The 24,771-nt window shown below is 38.9% G+C and overlaps 1 protein-coding gene across 1 annotated transcript in view; it reads left to right on the forward strand.

Annotated features, from left to right (window-relative positions):
• PLXNA2 (plexin A2) overlaps positions 1-24,771 on the forward strand; it is a 275,782-nt gene that overhangs the window by 73,796 nt on the left and 177,215 nt on the right. The window contains exon 3 of the mRNA XM_018561322.1: positions 15,686-15,820. Within this exon, the coding sequence (XP_018416824.1) occupies positions 15,686-15,820 (135 nt within the window). The remainder of the gene's footprint in view (positions 1-15,685; positions 15,821-24,771) is intronic.

The raw sequence follows: 24,771 nt of genomic DNA on the forward strand, positions 1-24,771 counted from the left end.
TGTCCACCAATTGTATATTATGTAACCTCCTTTAATTTATTTATCTAGGACCAGGATATATGTTGGAATCCCGTAGATATAGTCATTTTTGGATCCAATGTTAAGTTAAAGTCCTCCCCAGAACTGTTACCCCGTCTGCAAACCCTTCCAAACGAATGAGGATGGAGTTAATCATCTGAGCCTGACCTTGGTTGGGTGCATATACATTGACGAACATGAATCATTTCTTATTTAATCTACACTATAATATATCTACCATTTTTATCTAGTTTCTCTTGCAGTTTCGTAAAATTTATGGTCGAGTGTATAGCTATTGCAATCCCTCTAGATCTGTTCAGTGGGCAGTTACTCAGTGACCAATCTGGGTATTGCCTTGAGTTTAAATGGGGTGTCCATGGGCCAAAAAAATTAGTCTCTTGCAGAGACAAGATTTGAACACCTTGTTTATGCATATCATAAAGCCCTTGAGATCTTTATTTTGTGGAATATTTAAACCCCTCACATTGAGAGAGCCAAAATTAGTATGTGTCATCTAGCCCCATGTAGTCTCCTTTCCTTTCCAATTCCAAAAAAGCTAAAAAGATCTTCACCCAATGAAGGCATAATCAGAAATGTCCCAACATTGTTGTGTCAGGATCTACAGCAAGGAAATGGGAGCTAGTATGACCTTCAATTAAAGTAAGTAATGCTTGGGAGGAAATATAGAGAGCCTCAATGCACACAGTAAATAGATCTTGCTGTATTTTTTTGTAGCATGCTTTAAAAACACTTTATTGCAATACATTTGTTGGTAATATTTAGATTTTATTGTGGTTCTTACTAAGGACATAAAACTGTGCAGGATTATTGTTGATTGTGGTTGCTGCATTGTAAATGCACTTTTTGCCAAGCTGTGCTAGCCTAGTATGCATATATACTCTGATGCAAATATTTTGGAACATTTTGTAATATGTTTTTGTTATATTGAAAGTTTTTTTTTTACTTTTTTTTCATTGTATTGGTTGCTGAATTATTATGTTATACAATTATTGCAGCTTGAAAATTACAGTAAAAGATCGAGGGGCCTATTTGCCATTTTGATGCAGCATAAAGCATGTATTTTGCTGCAAGAAAATGCAATTCAAGTAAAATCCCATTCTTTCCAATGTAGTTGGTTCAAAACTATGCACTGCAGTGTAGTGTGAATGAGAAAGGAAAACTATATGGGCCAATGTATGCTGCAATGCATATGGGGTGGGAGTAGCAGGGGTTGAAATCTGTAAACCTGAAATTTGAATGAGGTATAATACTGATTAAGCCCCCTTCCCCGCACAGCTCTAGCACTTTGTTTGGATTACATCCCTGATTAGGAACATTAGTACTGCATATGTGAGAAGGAGCAAAAGAACATAGGTTTCCATTAAAGGAGATCTATGAGGTGAGTGATTTCCACTCATCCTCATAGTTAGAGCTGACCTGTTACAAAGAAGCTGTCACAGGTCGGCTCTATTGATCAGGAAGTGAGCGAACACATACTGTCGCTCACTCACTTTCTGATCATCTCCCTGCACAGAGTGGTGACTGTCAGTCACCGCTCCGCCGCAGGGATTCCTCCCTCCCCTCTCCGATCCTTCAGTGCTGAGTAGAGGAATGGACAGGGGAGGGGGCGGGCACAGCTGGTTCTGCCTCTAGATAGGCAGAGCCAGCTGTCACTCACGCAGCTGGGTGGATCTTGACAGTATTGTCGGGATCCGTCCCGGCTGCGACGTTCTCAGTATATCACGTTCTCAGCTGTATACTGAGCTTTGGGTTACGGGAGGAGGTTAGTATATGTCCTCCCGTGACCCTAAAGAGAACTATGGGTAAAAACGGTTACCCCATAGTTCTCTTAAGTAAACACTAGAGAAATTTCCTTTCAAATGTCCTTTAATGTAAAGCTCGTCTCCAGAAGTCCCTTGCTTCCCCTCTCTGTCATTACCCATTTGTCACTTCTTCTAATGACCTGCATGACGAATTAGATCATTTTGTTACAATTGCAGTAGACAAAAGAGCCAGAGAAATTAGATTTTCTATATTTTCCCCTTTCCCTTTCTCTAAATAAGTGAGTCTGAATTGAAAAGGTATTTAAGTCTGATCTGCATTATGCCTAAGTGGTTATTCCAAAGAACATTTTCATATGAGCAGAAGGTTTCCTTTTTTACATTCTTTTATTCTTTAAGTTGAGAGGTAATTTCCCCCTTTATTTCTCTAAAGCTGCTAGAACAAAGGCTGGTAGACACTTGCTCCTTGTTATGTCTCTGTAAAGCCTTGGGAATTTTACGCCTCCCTCTCATTAGGGAAACAAATTGTCTTCAATAAATATTGAACCATAATGGCACAAGATAAAGGATTTTCTTATTTGTGTTATAGCCAAACAGAACTGCTTTAACCTATTTAGTCTTGGTTGATGGCACTCCGAGAATGCCCCAGGATCTCAAGTATTCTAAAAGTATTGCTCTAATGTATCTCTGCTTGATCACTGCAACCTATATTTTATACCTTTCTGAATCAAATGTGTCATTCTTTTTTAATAGAGATTATACCCCATATCTTCCCTAGTCAATTCTGTTAAATAGAACCAGTATGCCATTGTGTTGCTAATAAATGTCTATATTAGTCAGCAGAAACAGCAGTTAAAGAGGCATGCCATCCAAAATGTATCAGCTTTGGATGGTGTGCAAGAGGATTAAAGTGACATTAAAGGAGAACTATGGGGTTAAGTCTTTTCCCCATAGTTCTCCTTAAGGTAACGGGAGGAGCTAAGCTGCAGTATACCGCGAGCAGCTGCTCGCGGTATACTGAGACGCTGCAGCTGAAGCGGATCCCGACAATTGTGCCGGGATCCGCCCAGCTGCGTGACTGACAGCTGACTCCGCCTATCTAAAGGCAGAGCCAGCTGTACCCGCCACCTCCCCCGTCCTTTCTGCCAGTCAGCGCTGGCGGATCGGAGCGGGGAGGGGCGAATCCAGCCTCTCCCCTGTCACGGCAGAGAGCCGTGACAGGATCGAGAGGTGAGCGAACGCCGGTATGTGTTCGCTCACCTCCCGATCTACTGAGCCGACCTGTTACAGTCTCATTGTCACAGGTTGGCTAGAACTATGAGGTGAGTGAAAATCACTCACCTCATAGTTCTCCTTTAAACTCAGGAGTTAAATCTTACAAATGCTTTTAAGTACCTTAACTATTAATAAAAATGTATCTTATTTGTGTATCACTCAGCTGTAGATTCTCAAATCATCTCTGAATTGATGCCGATACTATCCTTCCTTCTGGAGGGTGACTACTTTTGTTCCCCACGGTCCCTGTGTGTGTTGTAAAGTAGCCACCGCTCCAAGCTTGTTCCTGTGATGGACTACAATCTTGCAGTTAGTTTACTAGTTTTTATTGAGCTGGTAGTCCATCACAGTAGTGAGCTTTGTGTGGTGCCCACTGTACAACACACACAGGGACCATGGGGAACAAAATTTGAATGAATTCAGAGATGATTTGAGGATCTATAGACAAGTGATACACAAATAAGCTATATTTTTGTTAATAGGTGCGGTACTGGAGTGTTGTTTTAAGATTTAACCCCTTCATGACTGAGGCCCTTTTTTCAATTTTTGCACCCATGTTATATTCCACATTTTAGGCCTGAAAATGACAGTTTAGTGTCACTTTATGTTTCCTAGGAACAGCTGTGTGTTCAGGTACCCTGCCTCTTCTTAGCAAATCCTGTGTAATTCCTGTGCTTAACCGTGTGTATTGCAGGGCAAAGATGATATCAGGGGTCTAATAGACCACAGATGTCTCCATAAAGTAAACCTGTTACCTCCAAACACCATCACATAAGGGATTGTTATCCCCTGTGGGATAGCTATACAATTAAGTGAAAAAAGTGATAAAGTAAAGAATTATAAAATAAATACAAATAGAAAAAGTAAAACCAACTCTGCTGCCCCCGCCATCTGCATGTGAATAAGGGTGCATGTAGGGCATGCTTGTAAACAACATTTTTGCTACACATGTTGGGTATTGCCGTGTACATTGGAGTGAGAGCAATCATTTTAGGGCCAAATTCACTGTTAACTCTAAACTGATGAGCAGTTAAGGCTTTTAAAGCACCCTCTACTGACTTCACATGTTTGGCATTTATTTACTCAGCATAACTCAATATTTTATTTTTTACTAAAACATTGAGTATTGTGTTTGTGTGCTCAAAAATTAATGTTAGTGTTTTCTTTTTTCAAAAAATATTGCTTTGATAAACATTTGTGCAAATATCGTGCAATATAAAAAAAATACAGCTATCATTTTTGTATTCTACAGGGCCTCCGCTTTCAGAAAATATATAATTGTTTGGGGGTTTTAAATCTTTTCTATATAGAAATTCAGACTTTAGCATGTGTGTGCAAAAATGTAAAAATTGCTCTGATACGAAGGTGGTTAACCGACCAAAAGGGACCAAATAAGAGATGATTATTGGTAGGGTTTATGTATTAAATTTAAATATTTGTCTGGTCTGTAAGAAGAAAGATTCACAAATCCCGAAGCAGTGCATTGTTCGTATGTTTATGTTTTGCAGTGTATGTGTTGCAGATTGTGCGCCTAAATTCTACTGAGACATTGCGACAATCATGTTTTTTTTTTTTTTTAATTCAGGCTAATACACTTTGTGTAGGAAGAACTTTTATATATTATTGTAAAGCAGACTGCCACATGTTCTTTATTGACCAACAACAAAATTAAGTAATTGTTCATTGTGTGTGTTTGTTTTTTTACTCGTAGTAAACAAGTTTTCATTGGAGATTTGGAATGTGTACATGGCTGGATACAGCAGAACAGTTCTTTTCAATGCACCCAAATATGTGTTTAATTTAATGTGCTGTTATTTCTTTCCAGAAAAACAAAAGTATAGTATTATATTGTTCTTCCTTTTACTATTACACAATGTAGCTAGTAATAGAAGTTGAGTTCAGTCTCTTTTCAAGAAAAAACACGATGATCTTCAAAACGTTTAAAGTACACGCAGAAAAACAGAAAACTATCTTTCACCCTTATCTCCTGATCCTGACCCTTGGTAACTGACATAAGTTACTAAAAAAAAAGCAAAGGAATGATAATTTGTAAAAAATAGCACTGCCAATAAAGAGCCATCCACACTTTGGCATTTAAAAATGCACGCTTTAAACCACTTGCTGACTGGGTGTTACACCCCCTTCCTGGCCAGGCCGTTTTTCAGTATTCAGCGCTGCAGTACTTTGACATTTATTCAGTCATGCAACACTGCTGAAATTAATTTTATACCATTTTTGGGGACAGATAGAGCTTTCTTTTGGTGGTATTTAATCACCACTGGAGTTTTTATTTTTTACTATATAACGAAAAAAGTTTCAGAAAGTCTTGCAAAAAAAACAACCTGTTTTCCCAATATTATTATGTTATAAAACATAAAAGATGTTTTGGTAAAACATAAAAGATGGGGTCATGTCGGGTAAATAGACACCAAACATTCAAGCTTTAAAATTGCGTGCACTTGCAAAATCGCAAAAAACTATCATGTCTAAAATTGGACGTAGGCGATATTTTAAGGCCTGGTTCACACCTGGGCGGTTTACAGCGCGTTCCTATGTGCTGTAAAACCCTCAAACATGTAAAAACCAATGATTGCCTATGGGCATGGAACGCGCTGTAAAACGCCCTACGCCCAAAGAAGTACAGGAGCTTCTTTGGGGCGTATTTGTCGCACGTATCCATTAGGATACAGCGGGATAGCCCTTGGAAACGCGTGTTTGTCGCGCAAATCGCGGTAAAACATGCGCGGCATGAAACGTGCAGCAAACGCATATTCCGTACGCCTAGGTGTGAACCCAGCCTAAAAGCTTATACCGCTCATCAGTATAGTGTTATCAGTGATTAATGGCCCTAAAAGGTTTGCTCACACTCAACATTAACGGTGATATGTAACATGTGTGGCATAGTCATTGTTTTCTCACGTAAGAGCACCCAACGCGTAATTACGTTTACGTGTGTGTGCACGCGGGACTTTAAATTTTCTTTAAAACATTGTTTTTATTATTACACTTGATTGCTATCACATAGAGAGCTAACAAGCCCCCTATGTGATAGCCAATATACAATGACAGGTCCTCTTTATGGAGACATCAGGGGTCTCTAAGACCCCTAATGTCACCTAGGGACCCCCAGAGAAGCTGATGAAGCTGAGATCTGCTTCACCAGCTTCTTCTCTGGCTATAGCAGCCAGGGAAATGACAACTAAAGGCGGAAGTGATGTAATACACATCGCTTACGCTTATGAGAGAGAGGAAGAGAGGTAAGCAAGTGGGGATATGCTGATCTCTTTAGATTGTAAGCCCTCAGGGGCAGGGCCCTCCTTCCCATCTTGTCTTGAATTGTATTGTGATTGTAATGTCTTCCTTATATTGTAAAGCGCTGCGCTATATAAATCCTGTATAATAATAATAATAATACTACTCATCACTGGAAACAGCCACTGTGCCGGTCCCGGACCCGCAGGGGGACAGTGGAGCCCGGGATAAATGGCAGCGGCGTGGGGAGGGGCACGGCAGCTGAGGGGGACGCACGCATCTTAGTGTCATACAAATGATTGGCCGGCTATAGAGCCAGCCGATCGCTTGTATGAAACAGCCAGTAACGGGTGTTTACACTCCCAACAAGATTCTGGTTGGAGGTTGCTGTCGGCCCATGTATTCACAATGGGCAGACAGCAAGTGGTTAAAGTGCAGTTTTGTACTTCGCTTGTGCATTTTTTGTTTCCTTTTACGTGTTTTAGTGTATATATGTGCATTGGTGCATGTGGTAAATGCATGAAAAATGCATTGTAATGCAAAAAAAAAAAACAGTACTTTTGAAGGCAGATACACATATGATACATTAAAGGAGAACTATGACATGAGTGATTTCCACTCGCCTCATAGTTCTAAGCCGACCTGTGACAATGAGACTGTCACAGCTCGGCTCAGTAAATCGGGAGGTGAGGGAACACATACCGGGTTCCAGCTGAACTATAAAAAGACAATTTAAAAAAATTGCACAGCAAGAAAACACTGCAGTGCATTGATGATAGGCTGGGGCAATGCTGAGTAAATATGAGGGAAAAACTGTGTGATTTGTAGTGCTAAGGCCTCTGAGCACCACTGTTGGAGTACATTATTCATATAATATGTAATGTGGTGAAAAAAAGGGACATCCTGAGAAATACAAAGGAGCGATGTGACTAGTGGTCAAGGCTCCAAGCAATACTTAGATGTGTTCAGATTTGTGTACAACCAGAAATTGGTGAACATGCAATCCTGGAATGTTGGAATGTTTTATTATGGGGTTGTGATGATAGAATCTTCCTCGATTGGCTTGTGGACAGGACAAGAAGGCACAGTGAGGGCTTGGAGGGCTGCAAGGCAGAATATGAAACCTGTCTAATGTCACTCAAGAACAAAATGTTGTAGACGTTTTGTTGTCAATAGCTGAACTTTGCATATCTGTCTTAAGGTAATCTGCCAAAAAGGGGTTGATATGTAAGCTCAGCAAATAGATTACCCTATATCGTCCAATGGCCTGCACCTCTTTTGCTATATGCATGTTGTCACCAGTGCAGAGCTTTATAAGGTCTCAGTATTTTTCTTTCCTTTTAAAGAAAATATATGTGGAAGCAGTCCAATGTATGTGTGACAGGATGTGACTTAATATCCATACAAGCATTGACTTCCTCAAATGTGCATGCACCTTCATTGGGAAAATATTTGCCAACACTTCCAACACGAGCATTATCTTAGGGAAACAGTAGTGATTAACTAGGAAATCTAATGGTATAGCTGAACAATTATGTCTACGTATACCAAGCAACACAGTTGTCATCAGGAAAATGTTTTTAGTGGAATAGTCACTTGGAGGTGTCTCTTGGTATTCATAATAACAATTGTCACCCTGTCTGGTTGGTTTTATGTAATAATGTGCTTATGTTTGTTGGTTTATTGAGTTGTGATTAGAAACGAAACTGTGTCAACTTGCAATATGGAGTGGATTTAAAAAAAAAAAGAAATTCCCCTCACCCTGATGTTTAACAAATATGAAACAAGATATGCACAGGGTCACTATACCTATGTCCAGTAGGAAATAATCACTTACACGTATTACTACATCACTTGATATTCTATATATCACTTTCACTAAAGTTGAGGAACTCATATGTGTAAAGCTGGCCACACACCTTTACAATTATCTGCAGATTGAAAAAGTGCAACAGATTGGCCCCGGTGGAGATTACTCCATCCACACAGTTAAGTGTAGATGGAGGAATCCGTTGCACCTTTTCCATCTGACCACAGAAGATCTGCAGATAATTGTAAGGTGTATGGCCAACTTAAGACTACAGTAAGTCTTATGTATACGCATCAGACAGATGCCCACTGCCTGACCACTTTTGGGAAAAAATGAAAAGCAGTGGTCCCCTTCAATCTCCGTTTTCTTTACTTTTTCCCTCTCCATAGACATAAACATGAATGGTTGGCTAAACTAAGCATATCAATGTTGCAAAGGTACCAAGGGGCAGTCAAATTGTGCTTAAATTACAGGAGAAATGGACATTGGTAACCCAGCCCACAGCCATCACGCCTTGTTTTTTGCTAGTGTCCTCAGGAAAGTGGATGTGTTTGCTCTGTATTGTTTTCCTGCCCACAGCAAATCGCATACGTCTTACAGAAGAGTTTGTCAGACTCAGCAATCTGGCCCCATTGGCAGGTGTGAATGAGGCCAAATTGTATTTGAGACTGTCTGAGGCAGTATTGTCAGAAACTGGACGTAATGAGCAGGGACGTGTTTTTTTCCTTTCCTACTCTGTGCCCTAATGCTGACAAGAATTATACAAGAGAATTTTAGAGAAACTTGTGAAATTAGCACCTTGTACATTGGTCTCAGTAGGGGAAAGTTTGTTATCCTCTTGTAACAAAAGGCAGTACAGCTATAAGCACTGGGTGTGCCTATAAGTAACCTGTGCTTTACATACAGGAAATACTTAGAAACCGTGCACTGCTTTGTGCCTGCCAATCAGAAACTGTTATTCATGAACTTTCATATTTGCGCTTTCCACACGTGGGGACATTTATTAACCTTTGCAGTTGTTTGTACAACTTGCATCTCTGATGTTTAGGTACAGGTGGTTGTATTCCAGGGCTACGGCTGGAGTTTTAATCCCTGCCTCCTCCTTGGGTTTCTCAAGTCCAAATTTTCTATGTCACCTCACAGATTAGGAGAATTACTTCTAGCCCTTTCAGGTCTTCTGAGGTGCTTGTAATCCAATACCCATAGGGGGCATATGCCCCATGTTGTCTCCGGGTACTGGGTCCTTCAGCGGCTCTTTGAGCTGCAGGCAGCCCCCAGTTTCTGTTGTTTTACTGGATAGGATAGGAATAGTACATTGAAGGACACGGGTTACTCTCCTCCATGTTTATGTTCATCCTACTGGTACTTCTTTGCTACACAACTAACTTTTTTTGTTGCCAGTGTCTATTTCTCCTGTAGGCAGCAGTATAACCTGACAGTCTAAGACTTCCTGTATCCCTCAATAGACTTTAAGAAAGGGATTTTATGGTATATGTGCCATAAAGACAATGAAGGGGATTTATCAAAACTGGAGCAGACAAAAACATGAGCAGTTGTGCATGGCAACCAATCAGCTACTCTTTCATTTTCAAACCCCAACTGAACAAACCGAAGAGAGAAGCTGATTGGTTGCCATGCACGACTGCTCCAGATTTTGTCTGCTCCAGTTTTGATAAATTCCCCCAATGTGTCTTTTAAAATGAATGTAATATGCATACGAGTTCTGCCTCCACGGAACGGATAGCTCTTCAATAGAACGCAGGTATTTTTAGTAAGTACAGTAGATGTATTTTAAAGAAACACTTGAGTTACATTACTGTACGAATGGCATTGTCTCTTCAAAAGTGAAAAGGCTGTTAGGGATCATTTTCCATGGCGTTTCCACTTTCCTTGAACACTGGCAAAACATTTTAGGAGTCTGGGAACTTCCAATAAATTAACATCAGATTTTTTAGTGGATGGGCTTCAGAGGCAGTTGTCATGGTAACAGCTTTATTCAACAGCTGCCCTGACTATGTGGGGACAAGACAGAGGGTGGGAGAAAAGCGAGAGTACGAAAGACACTGAGACTCTTAAAGTCCTCACTCACCTTTGAAGAAGGGACCCCAACTGAGCTGGACTGACTGTAGAATCCTTCTGACAGCTACTGCCTGCCTTTTTAAGTGAAATAATTTGAAATGGGAGCTGTGTCACCCATCTTTGAAACAGAATGAGCCAGTTGTTACCTGTGACCTGTGACCTTGAACAAAAAAAAACCTTTTTTTTTTTTTTTTGTAGGATCAGCTGAGTCATTATTAGCCTTGTGTATAAAAATACATTAGGTTTTTTTTCTTCTTCTTTGTAGTGTTGTATCTACAACATTAAGCATCCTTTTTTACACTCAAAACCCTCTGTATACTGAGTGCTGCAAGCCAACAGGAACTGATTACTCTCCACTTATTGTATGATTATTATTAGCAAAGATAATGGGCATTTCACCTGTAAGGGCAGAGTTTAATTGGCTCTATTATGCTCCATGTGAGACCCCTGTGGAAGGTTGTGATAAAGGTGTTAATGTGTACAGACGCAGAGTTTCTTAAATCTCTTGCTACAGTATGCTGTTTTTATGTATTGTACCTTTTTAAATCAGAATGAACTGGAATAAAACAATAAAAAAATCATAGTCCTTCATATACATTATTTAGCTTCAAATGGAGTGCTTTCTAAGGACTGCTCACGCAGGGTTTCTTTAGCATAACAATGGTTCACAATGAAGACAAACCGCTCCAACCTCCTGGTAATGTTTTCACACAGCTTTGTCTATTCCACCTTACAACAGAGCTTCCCCAGTCTCAGCCTCTCTGTTTTAATTGCTTTCATCAGTCACCAGACTGGACCTGTTGTCTGCTTACATACAGATTACTACTTGCTTAAAGCTGGCCATACACCTTACAATTATCTACAGATTGTCTGTGGTCAGATGGAAAAGGTACAACAGATTCCTCCATCTACACTAAAGGTGGCCATACACCTTACAACTAGGGATGCTCCGATACCACTTTTTTAAGACCGAGTACTGATACTTTTTCCCAAGTGCCGATACCAATTACCGATACTTTTTCGTAAAAGGGACAGGTCACATTTTTTCTAAAGCAATACAAAATCATGATTTTAGTTCAGTTTCTTAATAGTATGAAGAACATGAAATGAACATGGAATGAATATTTATCATGCCATTGCTAACTAAGGCTTGTATCCCCCTATTGGGGAAAATAGATGAGCACATCTCCAGACCAGAACACTGTATAGTGTGGCACAGCTATATCCAATTCTGCATACCTGGCTTTATATTATAAGAGCTTTATAATATAAAGCCAGGTATGCAGAATCGGATATAGGTGTGCCACACTATACAATAATACACTGTTCTGGAGTCTGGACATGTGCTCATCTATTTTCCCCACTATGGGGATGCAAGCCTTAGTTAGCAATGGCATGATCTAAATATTCAGTTCATTTAATTATTCAATGTCTTTTTTTATATATTATAAATAGGTGGTTTCGGGTCCTTGAAGATGGCAGACGCGGCACAGGTACTCGGGTGATATGGCAGTCCTCCAACAACGGAAGCTATATTCGCATATGGATATTTTCCAGCTCGGTTGTTCCCTTTCTAAAGAAGAAAAGGGACCTTTACACAAATTATCTTCAGTTGTTTAATACTTGTTTGCATTGCCTATGCAGGGGAATGTGCTCTTATTACCACTATTGTGGCTCAGCCCATCAATTTGAATGAAACCATAAGAAAAATCAGAAATCCGTTTCTTCTTATTAAGCTGTTGGTCGCTCTTGCCATTACCCTGCTCGTATGGTTTAGGTTGTGCAAGGTCCCAGAGGGACTGGTTTATTGGCCAGCATTTGACAGTATCAGTGTCACAACAGACCACTGGGCTCTTAAAATCTTACGTTTTGGTTGGCTGGCTTAATCTGTAGACACATGTCGGCTTCATTATCCAATGTGTCTCTCAGACACAGTAACATCTTGCTGCAGTCAAATGTCTTTTTAAAAGTGCAAATCCTGCCACATGCAGAGAGAATGCAAATTATCACCTTCTGCCTAAAGGCTGTGCAGTTTTAACTGTGTGCCAGAATGTAGATGATTTAGTGAATTTCCCCAGTCCTGTTAATGTTGTCCTGTGGGCATTTTAAAGACTCGCAGTCAAAAAAAATTCACATTTTATTTATGTCTAAGCATCCGGGTGTGCTACAGCTTAACATTCTAGACAAACAGGGTTTTACCTAGTTGAGATGCAAATGTGAAAGTTGCTTTACCTGCCAAATACATTTTTATTCTATTCAGTCAGTATTAAGGATCATAAGCTCAGCTACACTGCATAGTCATTAAGCTGGAACTACTGTTGCTTCTTGTAGCTAATTCACTGTACAATCGGCAGTCAGGTGACACAGATAAGTAATATGTAGGGCTGTTACTGATTAAAATTTTCGTGTTCGATTAATCACATTTTTAAAATCGATTAATCGATTAATTTCGATTAAATATAACGCACATACAGATCCAACTACATTGGCCTATACACATACAGCACAGCAATGACGTAATAAAATTATTATTATTATACAGGATTTATATAGCGCCAACAGTTTGCGCACCGCTTTACAATATAGGGAAGACATTACAATCACAATACAAATCAAGACAAGATGGTAAGGAGGGCCCTGCCCCTGAGGGCTTGCACTCTAAAAGGGAGGGTGAAGTGATACATGAGTTGTAGTTGTGGATGGCTTTGTAACTGATTGATTGTTAATATTTTGAATTTTATCCTATGGAAGCCAGTGTAGGGATTGACAAAGAGGGGTGCAGACACTGAGCGGTTGGTTAGGTGAATGAGTCTAGGAATCTCAGGCTGTGAACATTGGGTATTCTGACAGTGGCCAGTACCCCTCTCAGGATACAAACAATCCCAGCAGCATTTAGCCAAGGATTTTCCAGCATGTCCCCTCAACAAACGTCAGTATAATAATCAATCCCCCCCACTGCAAGGATTAACTGCTCATTTTGTCTAGGGGATGAGGATAAAGTAGAGATTTATCTGAGCCTTGGTCCTCCCTGGCTGCTAGACCCTCTCTGCAACCTCTTCACCCCCCATGCACTGGCGTTCTAAAGACCCGTGATGTCATCATGTCTAATACAGGTCTATTAGAGGTGAAGACGCTGAGGGACATACCACAGCCAGAGGGGAAGAGAGGTGAGCGGTCACTACAGCAGGACCAAGGATTGGGTTAAAATGTCTTCGTTATTTTCACCCCTAGAGAAAAACAAGTAGTTCTTGCAGTGTGGGGGTCACACCACTGCAAGGGTTAATTTTTCTAAATCCTGAAGTTTTTTCTTTTAAAGGGCTTCTTCCTCAATCCCAATATAAGGTATTATAATTTCCATGTAAAACTTATTACCCATCCATAAAGTTCAGCTTTAACTGTATTGCTTATTTAACATTTGTAAATTTTCTCAGCAAAATGTTCAACCTGAAAACATAAATTTCACGGCGGTATGGATATGGCACATTTACTTGTTTGAACTGTATAAATTATCATAAACCCATATTTTATTCACAATAGAAAATAGAAAACCTATCAAATGTTTAAACTGAGAAAATTTTAACATTTTAAGATAAAAATAAGGTAATTTTGAAATTGATGGCAGCAACACTAATCAAAAAAGTTGGGAAAGGGCCATGTTTACCATGGTGTAGCATCCCCTCTTCTTTTAACAACATTCTGTGCCATGTCAGGGAACTGAGGAGACCAGTTGCTGCAGTTTTAAGAAAAAAGGAATGTTGCTCCATTCTTTCCCAATATAGGATTCTAACTGCCCAACAGTCCTGGATCGTCTTTGTCATATTTTGTGTTTCAAGATGCGACAAATATTTTCAATTGGTGAAAGGTCTGGACTGCAGGCAGGCTGGTTAAGCACCCGGACTCTTCTACTATGAAGCCATGCTATTGTCAAAGATGCAGTATGCGGTTTAGCATTGTCCTGCTGAAATAGACGTCATCTGGATGGGAGCATATGCTACTCTAAAACCTGGATATATCTTTCAGCATTGATGCTGCCTTTCCAGATGTGCAAGCTGCCCATTTCATATACACTAATATACCTCCATACAATCAGAGATGCAGGCTTTTGAAGTGATGCTGATAACAAGCTGGAAGGTCCCTCTCCTCTTTTAGTACAGGGAACGTGGTTGCCAAAAAAGAATGTAAAATTAAAATTCATCTGACCACGGAACAGTTTTCCACTTTGCTAGAGACAATTTTAAATGAGCTTTGGCCCAGAGAAGACGGCGGTGTTTCTGGAACATGTTCAGATATGGCTTCTTCTGTGCATTATAGAGCTTTAACTTGCATTTTTGAATGGCACGGCGAGCTGTAGCCACAGACAGTGATTTTTCAAAGTAGTCTTGAGCCCATGCAGTGATGTCCATCACAGAATCATTGGAAAGCAGAAATCACCAGCACTCAGTAAATATCTTTGATGTCCATATAATCGGACCAATCGTCAATTGTCATGTACAAAATAGAGACGTTTCGGGACTGCACAGATCCCTTCATCAGGGCGACAATGAAGGCATCCTGTGTGGTCCCGAAACGTCGCTATAATGGACATCAAAGATATTTACTGAGTGCTGGTGATTTCTGCTTTCCACTGTTTGTTGGACCGTGCCATCCGTGATTGTCACTGCGAGCACCACTACAAGTACTTGGGCCGGGAGCGCTGTGACGAGTGCAGAAGGACTTACTACTTTCTACGTCACAGAATCATGACTGTTTTTAATGCAGTGCCGTCAGAGGACCCGAAGATCACGGTCATCCAATATTGTGTTTCGGCCTTGTCCCTTGCGCACAGAGATTTCTCCAGATTCGCAGATTTTTTTTGATATTATGTACTGTAGATGAAGATATATTTACATTTTTTGCAATTTTACGTTGAGGAACATTATTTTAGACACAGCTTTTCATGGATTAGTGAACCTCTGCCCATCTTTACTTCTGAGACACTCTGACTCTCTAAGATGCTCTTTTTCTACTCAATCATGTTACTGACCTGTTGCCAATTAACCTAGTTAGTTGCACAATGTTCTCCCAGCTCTTCCTTGTTAGTGCCACTTACTTTGCCAGGTTTTTGTGCCCCTGTCTCAACTTTGTGTTGCTACCATCAATTTCAAAATTATTATTATTTTTTTTAAATAGTTAATTTTCTCAGTTTAAACATTTGATATGTTTTCTATTATCTATTGTGCATAAAATGTGGGTTTGAGATTTGCAGATCATTGCTTTCTGGTTTTTTTATGTAGATTTTACCAAGCATCCCAACTTTTTTGGAATTGCGGTTGTATTATCAGAAAATATGTTAATCAACCATGTGTTTAAAGCTGGTAAAACTGCTACAAATACTGAGGTTAACCACTGCCTAGATGATACTGAATTTACTTTTAACTGTTCTGAAGGGATAAAAATTAATTTGTGTTTTTTGTTTTTTTTCTTTTCTCAGATTCGTGCAGATGGTCCTCCGTATGGTGGCATTCAGTATGAAGTGGTACCTGTGATGAGAGATGGAAGTCCCATTTTAAGAGACATGGCTTTTTCTTCTGACAACAAATACCTTTATGTCATGTCGGAGAGGCAGGTAATCAAAGTAGAGAGATTAACCAATGAGCCAACTTATTCAGCAATATGTCCTGATTCCAGAACACATCTGTGCTGACATCTTCACGGTGCCTCATTTAGTCATATATTTGAAAGAAACTGCATTGCCCTTAGAAACGAATGCTTGTTTCTGGCTTTGACTAGTGATATGTACTGTATATTTCATTTTGTCAGCTTTATAAAATCATAGCAGATTAAAATACCAAAGTGGCTTGTTACACAGTAATAGTTGCTTATTATGGGTGCTCTGTAGTATCTGGAGTTCTGCAACTCATCCCATGTTTGAGGCATACTGTATTTACTGTCACCCATAATCCTCTTTTAATCTGTTTCCAAATTCAGGATACCAAAAGCTGCACTTTTTTGGGAGAATTGATAGAGGCCTCTTGTTCTAAGTAGATTGCTGTTTAGTCACAGGAGCTGAATATACCTATAGTCTATGTAGTAAAAGCGTTCGTTTTAATTCCAGGTGATGTCAAATTATTGCCAAACCTGGTTTGTTAAAAGCTGTACTTTTGGGGGAAAGTAGAGGTTTGCTTTCACAAAATATGCTATGGTTTTAGATCTATGAGCTGATAATTTAAAAATAAACTCTGTAATAAAGTCTATTATTTAACTAGAGTCTGGGAGCAGGTTATGTAATGCTTAGTATGCAAATGTAATTCATTTACTGGTTACAGGTTCACTTAAAGTTGAGGGTGACTGGGATCTAAAGAAAAAGCATGTTTGTTAGGCTATTCTTCCAGTGGAAGGTTAAATATTTAAACAAACATTGTTTTTATTGAGGGATACAGAATTCAGGGACATTTCAGGCATACTGCTGCCTGCAGGAGGAGTTCTAGAAGGATAGATGTATTTTCTCTACTGAGAAAAGCCTGATTTGCTACCCATTTCTTTTTCCTTATTCAAAATCATTTTTTTTAGCTTTGTATTAGGCTTGGATGAACAGTTGACCCCAAATACTATTAAGGGTCAGATCTCAGTGCTTGTGATATAGCTCCAGAGATCATAAGCCTCTCATTCTTTTGATTAGGATCTTCCTCTAGGGTGTCTCTTATGTGGTTCCCCCAATGCATCCACCAGTTTCTTCAGGGTATTTTAATCTGGGTTTTCTCAGTACTTAAAAAATCACCCTTTGAACCTTTTGGAGAAATTCCCCTTTCACTCAGGTTGTTTTTCATGTTGCCATTACGTCCGCAAACTGTTTGTCTGAACAGCTGGCCTTGTAATGAGCCTTTTCTGGTCATCCTGGCCATAATAGCCCTGGTCTTAAGGCCTAAAATCTTCTACCTTCCCAAGGTGGTTTCAGCCTTTTATCTTAATTATGACATTGTGCCCCTGTCCCTCTCTCCCAAGTACACCTAAAGGAGATTCTACTAAATGGTCTGGATGTAGTTCAAGCTGTACATACCTTTCTCGCAGCTACTGCCTTCATAGAAAAATTGACTACCTCTTTGTCAAATAAAGGGCCACTAGCTTCTTGTTGCACCAATTCTCTGTGGCTTAGACATAATTTAAGCTTATGATCTTAAGGATCAGATTCCACCCTTTCTTGCTCATGCTCACTCTACTAAAGATCTGCAAGTGCTTCTTAGGCTTTTCGGATCTAGGTAACTGTTTGCTAGAATTGCAAGGCTTCCACCTGGTCTTCTGTTAACACGTTCTCTATGTTTTACCAGGTGGATGCTCAAGACTCTTCTGATACCAACTTTGGGCATTAAGTCATTACAAAACGTAGGCATGCTCAGCGCTAGAGGGGTGATACCAAGCTGGTCACTGTTTTGTTTTGTTTTTTTGTTCATCAGCCCCAAATTCTCCTGTAGGCTGCGGTATAACCCAAATGTCACTAAATCCTGTCTCACAATGAACTCAAAGAGAAGGATTTATGGTGCACACAAAATCCCTGTGTTTTCCTTCTCACAGAGCATCCAAAAGCACAGTGCTTTACAAATGTATTACTAAATTGGTGTGCTTATTTGAATGCTTCTTGCATTTGTTATGACAGCCTTGTATTTTGATGTGTAAATTTATTAATCACACTAAACGATTTCAGTAACAATAGCAGAAGCAGCTCTGGAAATCCTCTGAACAAAGTGGGGGAAAATGTAAAAATAAATACATAGATGTAGGTCTGTGTAATTTGTCCAAATCGCATTTACCAAGGTGTCAGCTTGAGCCAGCTCATATCGAAAACACGGAAGCCTTTTCTCCACACTTCGTAATTGTTTGTGTCGGGCTTATGATAATTTGGAATTAAAGCAAAAGATATTAAATCTTTCCCGTTCTCGCTGCAGGGGACATTAATGCACATTTTACTCTTGCAAATTGACTTCTTAGTGTAAAGATTAGAGCAGACTTGGTTGTCCAGCTTGCATAGCAGCTTCTTAGAATTCTGATTTCATGCAAATTTAGAAAAGTAATTCAGGCTGCTGGCAGCTGTAGAATGAAAGCCTAAATGCAAATTAAACTAACTAGGCAGTAGGGCAACAGTATACCTATGTGCAATGAGCCACGGAAATTGTTAATTTGTCCCATTTGATCTTATTGTAAACAGGTGAGGGGTCAGAAAGACTTACCAATGCTAGAGCATGGCTACAATGTATGTTAGGAATAACAATCATGACATATAGTTATGCATTTACACATGCGATTACATATATAATATATTGAATGCATTCTAGATATGTAAATACAAAGACGCACATGTTCATGCGCATGTGTACTTTCTTTTGGTTGCCTTGAATAATATTGTCAAATTAGTGTGACTACATAAGTAATACTATGAAAGTGTAGATGGGTGCAACTAATGTCTCCCTTTTTGAGCAGCAGACTGGCCTACTTGAATGACTACTTAGCCATTAAGTTAAAAGTGGTTGAATCCTCCATTCACTACCCAAAAGTAAGAATTTCATATTTGGGTATATCTAAACTTTAAAAATTGATCGCACAATAGCTTTCCCAAGTGGCCTCTACACGTGAGATATTTGAAAATTTGTGTCTGAATCTTGATAAGCATGGCATTTTTTGGTGGAAACCATCAGGTACCTAATGTAAATTAAGTCCTGTACTAGGGTGACAACACTGCTCCAGTCACCCTAGGACAGGAAATGTATTACTGGTAGTTTCACCAGGTGTAAATAAAAGAAGGAAGAAGCCTGAAAAAAAAGAAATATAATGCAACCACCACATCTAAGAATTAGTAAACTGCAATATGTTAAATTTTTGTTTTTGGGTTTCCATTTACTTTGAGTTAACATTACTTCGTTCTACCTAGTAATATACCTAGAGAATAAATCCAAAAACCAAATCCACACACTTCCGAAATAATTAATCTTCCAGTAGATCTCTGCTTATACATTTTCATTTACCATTTTTGTAGTAATTATCCAAGCTATTGTCACTGACAATTCTTAGCAGTAAAGGGTTGTACTATCTTGGCCATAGATAGCAGTAGCATAAGTAAAAATGTGGGTGATACCTTTTAATTGTGCAATTGAATGCAATCTTTCAAAAACTTAAGAACCCATTTATATCGGAGAGCAAATATTGTTATCTGCTATTGCATAATGCAGCCCATTCATTCATAAAATTCAGGCCATGGTATGCAAGCTGTTATTCTCTCTGCCTAACTAGCTTGACACGTTGCCTGACTGAGTTTTTCTTCCGGCTTTTTTTTTTTTGGATCCCCATTCGTTGCAATTAAGCTTTGCCATCTTTGGACACCCAAAGCCAGCGGAGCTCAATACACATTTGTAAAGCACATCACTATGCTTTATAAAAATGCAGCCACATGTCTATTTTTTATATAGCAGTTTACAGCAGTTACCTTGGTCAATGACTTCATCAAGGATCCCTGGTGCTGTGTTTACACTTGTACACATCGGCGGTAGTTGGGTCTTTGTGTTTGACAATGGATTTACATTGATAGACATCGAGTTTGATGCTGCATTACATCAGGGGACATTATTAACATTTTTTTATTGTGTATTTATTGTAATGTAAGTAAATGACTTCTTGAAGGTGGGTGTTTTTTTTTACCTTTTTGTGGTAATAAATAGGGAGTATCCTGTACTCATTCCCAGTACACTATGTACTCCTGTACTCATTCCCCTGGGAGGGGTAGATATGTCTGGGGGCTTCCAGATTCTGCAATATGCCCCCCCCCCCCATATTACCCCATTCCCTTCTTAAGGCATTGGAGCTAGGGAAGGGCCTCCCCTACTGGCAAGGCAGCTGCCCAGTATTGCAAGGCATGTGGCTTGGTCTTGTAGAGGAAGCATGGCCAACCAGTCTGCATACAAAGAAAAGAAAACTAGTAGACAAGGGAGTATGCTGTTGTCTTCGGGTTGTATGAAAATATAAAAAATATTCCTTTATTTTCATATAAATACTGGATTTTTCATATGAATTCTATACATTTCATATACATTTTCATATAAATACTGAAAATAATGGATTGGATGATGATGGTAAGAAATAACATGACAAAGGAAAGAAAATAATTGGATGAATTATAGGAAAAAAGGGAGATATCTATAAAACCTAGTGACGGGGCCAATATTGTCCTCCTTATGAAGTACGAATTATGTAGGAGAACTTGAAATACAACTTAATGATCTAAGGTGTTATGAGAAGATTAGAGAAAACCCATTTCCAGAGGTAGTCCATTGACTTAACCACAGGCTAAATTGGGCTACATGAAAGGCATGATGGAGTAAGACTATAACATCCCTATATTTTCTATTCTGCAAAAAATGCATAAAAATAAAGACCCTCCCTCATTAATTTTGGCAATAGATAGGTAGACCCACCCATTGAGTAGGAGAGTATAGGAAGGTTAAGAATTTGGTAGTCTGTCTTTCATTCTATGTTTAGGACAGTAAGGGTATTCTTAAAGTACTAAACTCAACACAATTTGATCAGGAAGATTTTCTAGTTTTTAATTGATGTTGAATTCTTATATATGTCAGTTCCTTGCAGGATTGGTCTTGGCTATGGAATACTTTTTACGATTATATTAACCAAATGCAATGTTCTTTTTAAATCCATTTTGGAAAATAATTATTTTCACGTTGTAGGTAATATTTGCAGACAAATAAGAGAAGTAGCCATGGGAGCCTTATGCATCCTGGCTTGTGCACATCTCCACTTGCGGTATTGGGAGTAGGTTATGATGAGGGGCATGCATGAATTTGGGGTGGCAAAGGTATATTAATGAAGTTTTTCAGAAAGTGTAATGGGAATACTTACAACATTTTGTTTGACATTTAAATTCAATAGATCACAGATTTTTTCCCCCTGTATATTAGGATAATTAAGACTTCCACTTTTATAAGGCAACAGCAGGAAACATTCTTCTCCATGTGAACATCCATTATCCCACTGTGACTATATGGGGGGTCATTTCTTGGGTATATGTAAAGATTGTCCAGACCAAATAAAAGTTAAAATAGATGCTTGTGACCTAAAAGAGAGATTCAAGGAAAGAGGTTATAACTAAAAATCGATCAAGAAATACAAGAGAAATTTTATAAGGTCACAAGAAGTAGAAGAAAGAGAAAAACTATGTTCAAGTAAATTTAATGCTTGGTTTCCCTTGGGAACAGTTACAGGCACTTTAAAGAACGCATTGGCATGTACTTACAATTAATAAGTATTTGAAAAATATAGTGGGCCCCTCCCTCTCAGTTTTTTTTAAATTTTAGATAGCGTAGGGAGGGATTAGAACCTTGTCAGATTCATACTAGAACAATATACCCTCACTTCCTGTCCTGCTGACAATGTTTTACCAGACACAAGTGAGGGGAACTTTCCAACAACACAGACAGAAATAAAAATACTTTTCCTATGTAGGGCAGGGGAAGACTTGAATTCCTGTGAGATTTTTTTCATATAAAAACAGGAGTTTTCATATAAATTTATATGATTTTTCATTCTGTTCCTCTGTTGCAGATTTTCCTTCACTCATTGTCCGCTAGAACTGTTGTCAGCAGGACAGGAAGTGAAGGTAAATCTCTTAAGAGAGCAGTAAAAATACAATAGCCATTCTCTCCCACTCTATCCAAAACCAGGTAAATGGCATATACTACAGGGGATTCCCTTAGTTTCAATGGTTACATTGATTTGCCAATTCCCTCTAGAATTGTTGCATTGTATCTCTTGCTACTATGATGTATGTATTTCCTTTGAGCCTCAGCTCTATCTAATAGCCATAATGGGGCTTTTTTTCAGATTCATGTACATTTCATATAATGTTCTTTATGCCTCTGAATGCAGCTGTATGTGTCCATGAAATCTGTAGCATTTAGATCTGTTCAGGGGCATAAAAAAAAAACATGCATGCATACGTGCATACATGCATAAATTCATTCTAGTGGCTAGAATAAATGCACCATTACACATGATTTTTTTTAATGCTGGATCCAGCATAGATGTTATGCCGTTGTGGCCAAGTACATGGCCTACATGTTATGTGGTTTTTGCAGCCATTGATACCCATTGCATGTTTTGGCTATCAAACTTGAGGCATATGGTAGAATAACTTTCTTGCATAATTCAGTTCTTCATAATGATAAGTAAAGGAACACCATTTTACGAATTTGTGAATTGATACAGCTTAATAAAAGCTGATGATTTCTAATGCTGGCTGTGGTCCTTCCTTCCCTGTGGTGCTGGCAATTATTTTGATGTTACCTTGAGTTTACAGCCTATAGGGTAGGATGTGTCTTTTATGAAGCATATTGCCAAGTTATGAATCACACTTTAATTTCAGTCTATTGATTTGTAGAAACTACTTACCCTTTATTCAATAACCTTTATTTAACTGTGTTAAACTACTTGCCCTTTAACACAGTTCTAAATATTCTGCATTATTCTAGTAACTATTGTTTTTGATTGTATTGTATTTCTCATTTTGAGGAAGAAAAAAGCAACTTTTATAGGAAGTTACCTAAGGGATTCCAAGTATGTTCCTTCCTATTTTGTACAATTAATTTGTTTTTACAATTAATTTTTTATATATTGTGTTGAGGATTTTTGTTGATTTAAGTCCTTAAAATAAGTTTTTTTGTAGTCTGTTTGTAATATCTCATTAAGGCCCCATTCACACCTATGCGTATTGTAATATGCGCGTCTGTCGCGCGACCGTCACGCGGTTTTTTACCACGATTCGCGGTAAAAAAGTTGCGCGACCGTCGCGCGATTCCAAAGGCTACTTGGCAGTATCCAAATGGAAAACGCCCTACAAAACGGACCAATACGCAGCAAAAACGCTCCGGGACCTTTTCATGCGTGGGCCGTTTTGTAGTGCGTTCGGGACGGGCGGAAATACGGACAGGTGGGAACGATACCATTGACTACAATGCTATTTATTTTTTTGACCGTTTTGTAGAGCGTTCATCGAGCGTAGGACGCGCTACAAAACGGTCAGGTGTGAATGGGGGCTTAGGGTTAAGTTTTTCCTGTGCAGTGTATCCTTTATAACCTAATATCCCCCCTCCTTTTACCCTCCCCTACTCAGTATGTGCCTTGGTTTTTGCTTATGCAATTTTATAAAAAGCAAAGAGAAAAAATCCATTTAACCAACGTTGGATAATTACAAGGGAAGTGAAACATTTTATCTTGCCTATTTTTGGAAGTGCTGAAGTGTGAAATTTGAAATCAAAGCAGAAACACCTAGTACTTGTGTTTTTTCTTTCATTCTTTTCTCCTTTCTCGAATCTTTATTATTTAATGGTCTTTTCGATGTAGCAATACTCTGTAGTAAATGAGTTCCATGGTTAGTGAGCTGATCAGAAAGGGAAATGTTCACACTGAGTGCTAATACAGACACAAAACTCACTTTGTAGGCAGGAGAGTTACCAAGACACACAAATGCTTCTATTTTATACTTTAATTAGTTGAATTAGCAATGGGAATAGTGGCGGAAAATGGCCCATCCAAGGGTGAAATGGAAAAAGGGATATGGTGGGTCTCTTTGGTATATTAATATAAGCACGGAATTACAGATCTGTCTTGCTTCACCGTAGTACCATAACACTTCAGTCTATAAGATTCAGAAATGAACCGCTGCCTTTGACAAGGGAGAATGGATAACAAGAGAGCTTTGAGATTCCTATTTTGTCTGCAATTCCTATTTTGTCTATTGTTTCACAATAATATACAATATTATTTTTTGCATAGTTGTATGCTTCCATCCACCAACCAATCAGTGACATCATATAAACCAGTTAATTAAAGTACTGCCCACCTATTCAAATACAGTGTGCCCTGGCTCTGCAGCTTCCCTATCATAATTGATATTCTAGCATTATTTAGTTTCTTCAAACTGATTCTTTCATTCCACAGGGGCTGTGACTCATTCCTTAGCCCTGCAACTGTCGACAGGCCTTCCTGAACTAAAATAAATGATAAACTTGTACAGTAAATGATGAAGGAAATAACAGCAACAATGCATTCTTATAATGGCTACATTGTTGTTATGGTAAATGTATGATGCATGATGTTATAGAAATTTCCACCCATATTCAACAGCCATTCAGATTGCATTTCACGAAGATCAAAGTAAAGAAAAGGTTTACAACCAGAAAGTGCAAAATAGATGGAAAAATTAGGCAAAGATTTGGCAAATACAGTTGGCAGTGACTTTCATTTGCAGTTACATTTTTAATATAAAAACAAAAGGGCATCATAATAAGATACTGACATTTCAGAACCTCAAACGGTTCTTTCCTCAAAGTACAGTTTTTACCATATGGGTATAAGCCGACCCGAATATAAGCCGAGGAACCTAATTTTACCACAAAAAACTGGGGAAAAATATTGACTCGAGTATAAGGCTAGGGTGGGAAATGAGGCAATATGTATTTTTTATTTAAACTTGCTATGCATTAATTTGCTAGTTGCTGCTTATTGAGGTGTGCTAGATGCTTT

The sequence above is a fragment of the Nanorana parkeri genome, unplaced genomic scaffold, assembly GCF_000935625.1.
Source record: "Nanorana parkeri isolate BGI_ZX_2015 unplaced genomic scaffold, ASM93562v1 scaffold516, whole genome shotgun sequence".
Taxonomy (NCBI): Eukaryota; Metazoa; Chordata; class Amphibia; order Anura; family Dicroglossidae; genus Nanorana; species Nanorana parkeri.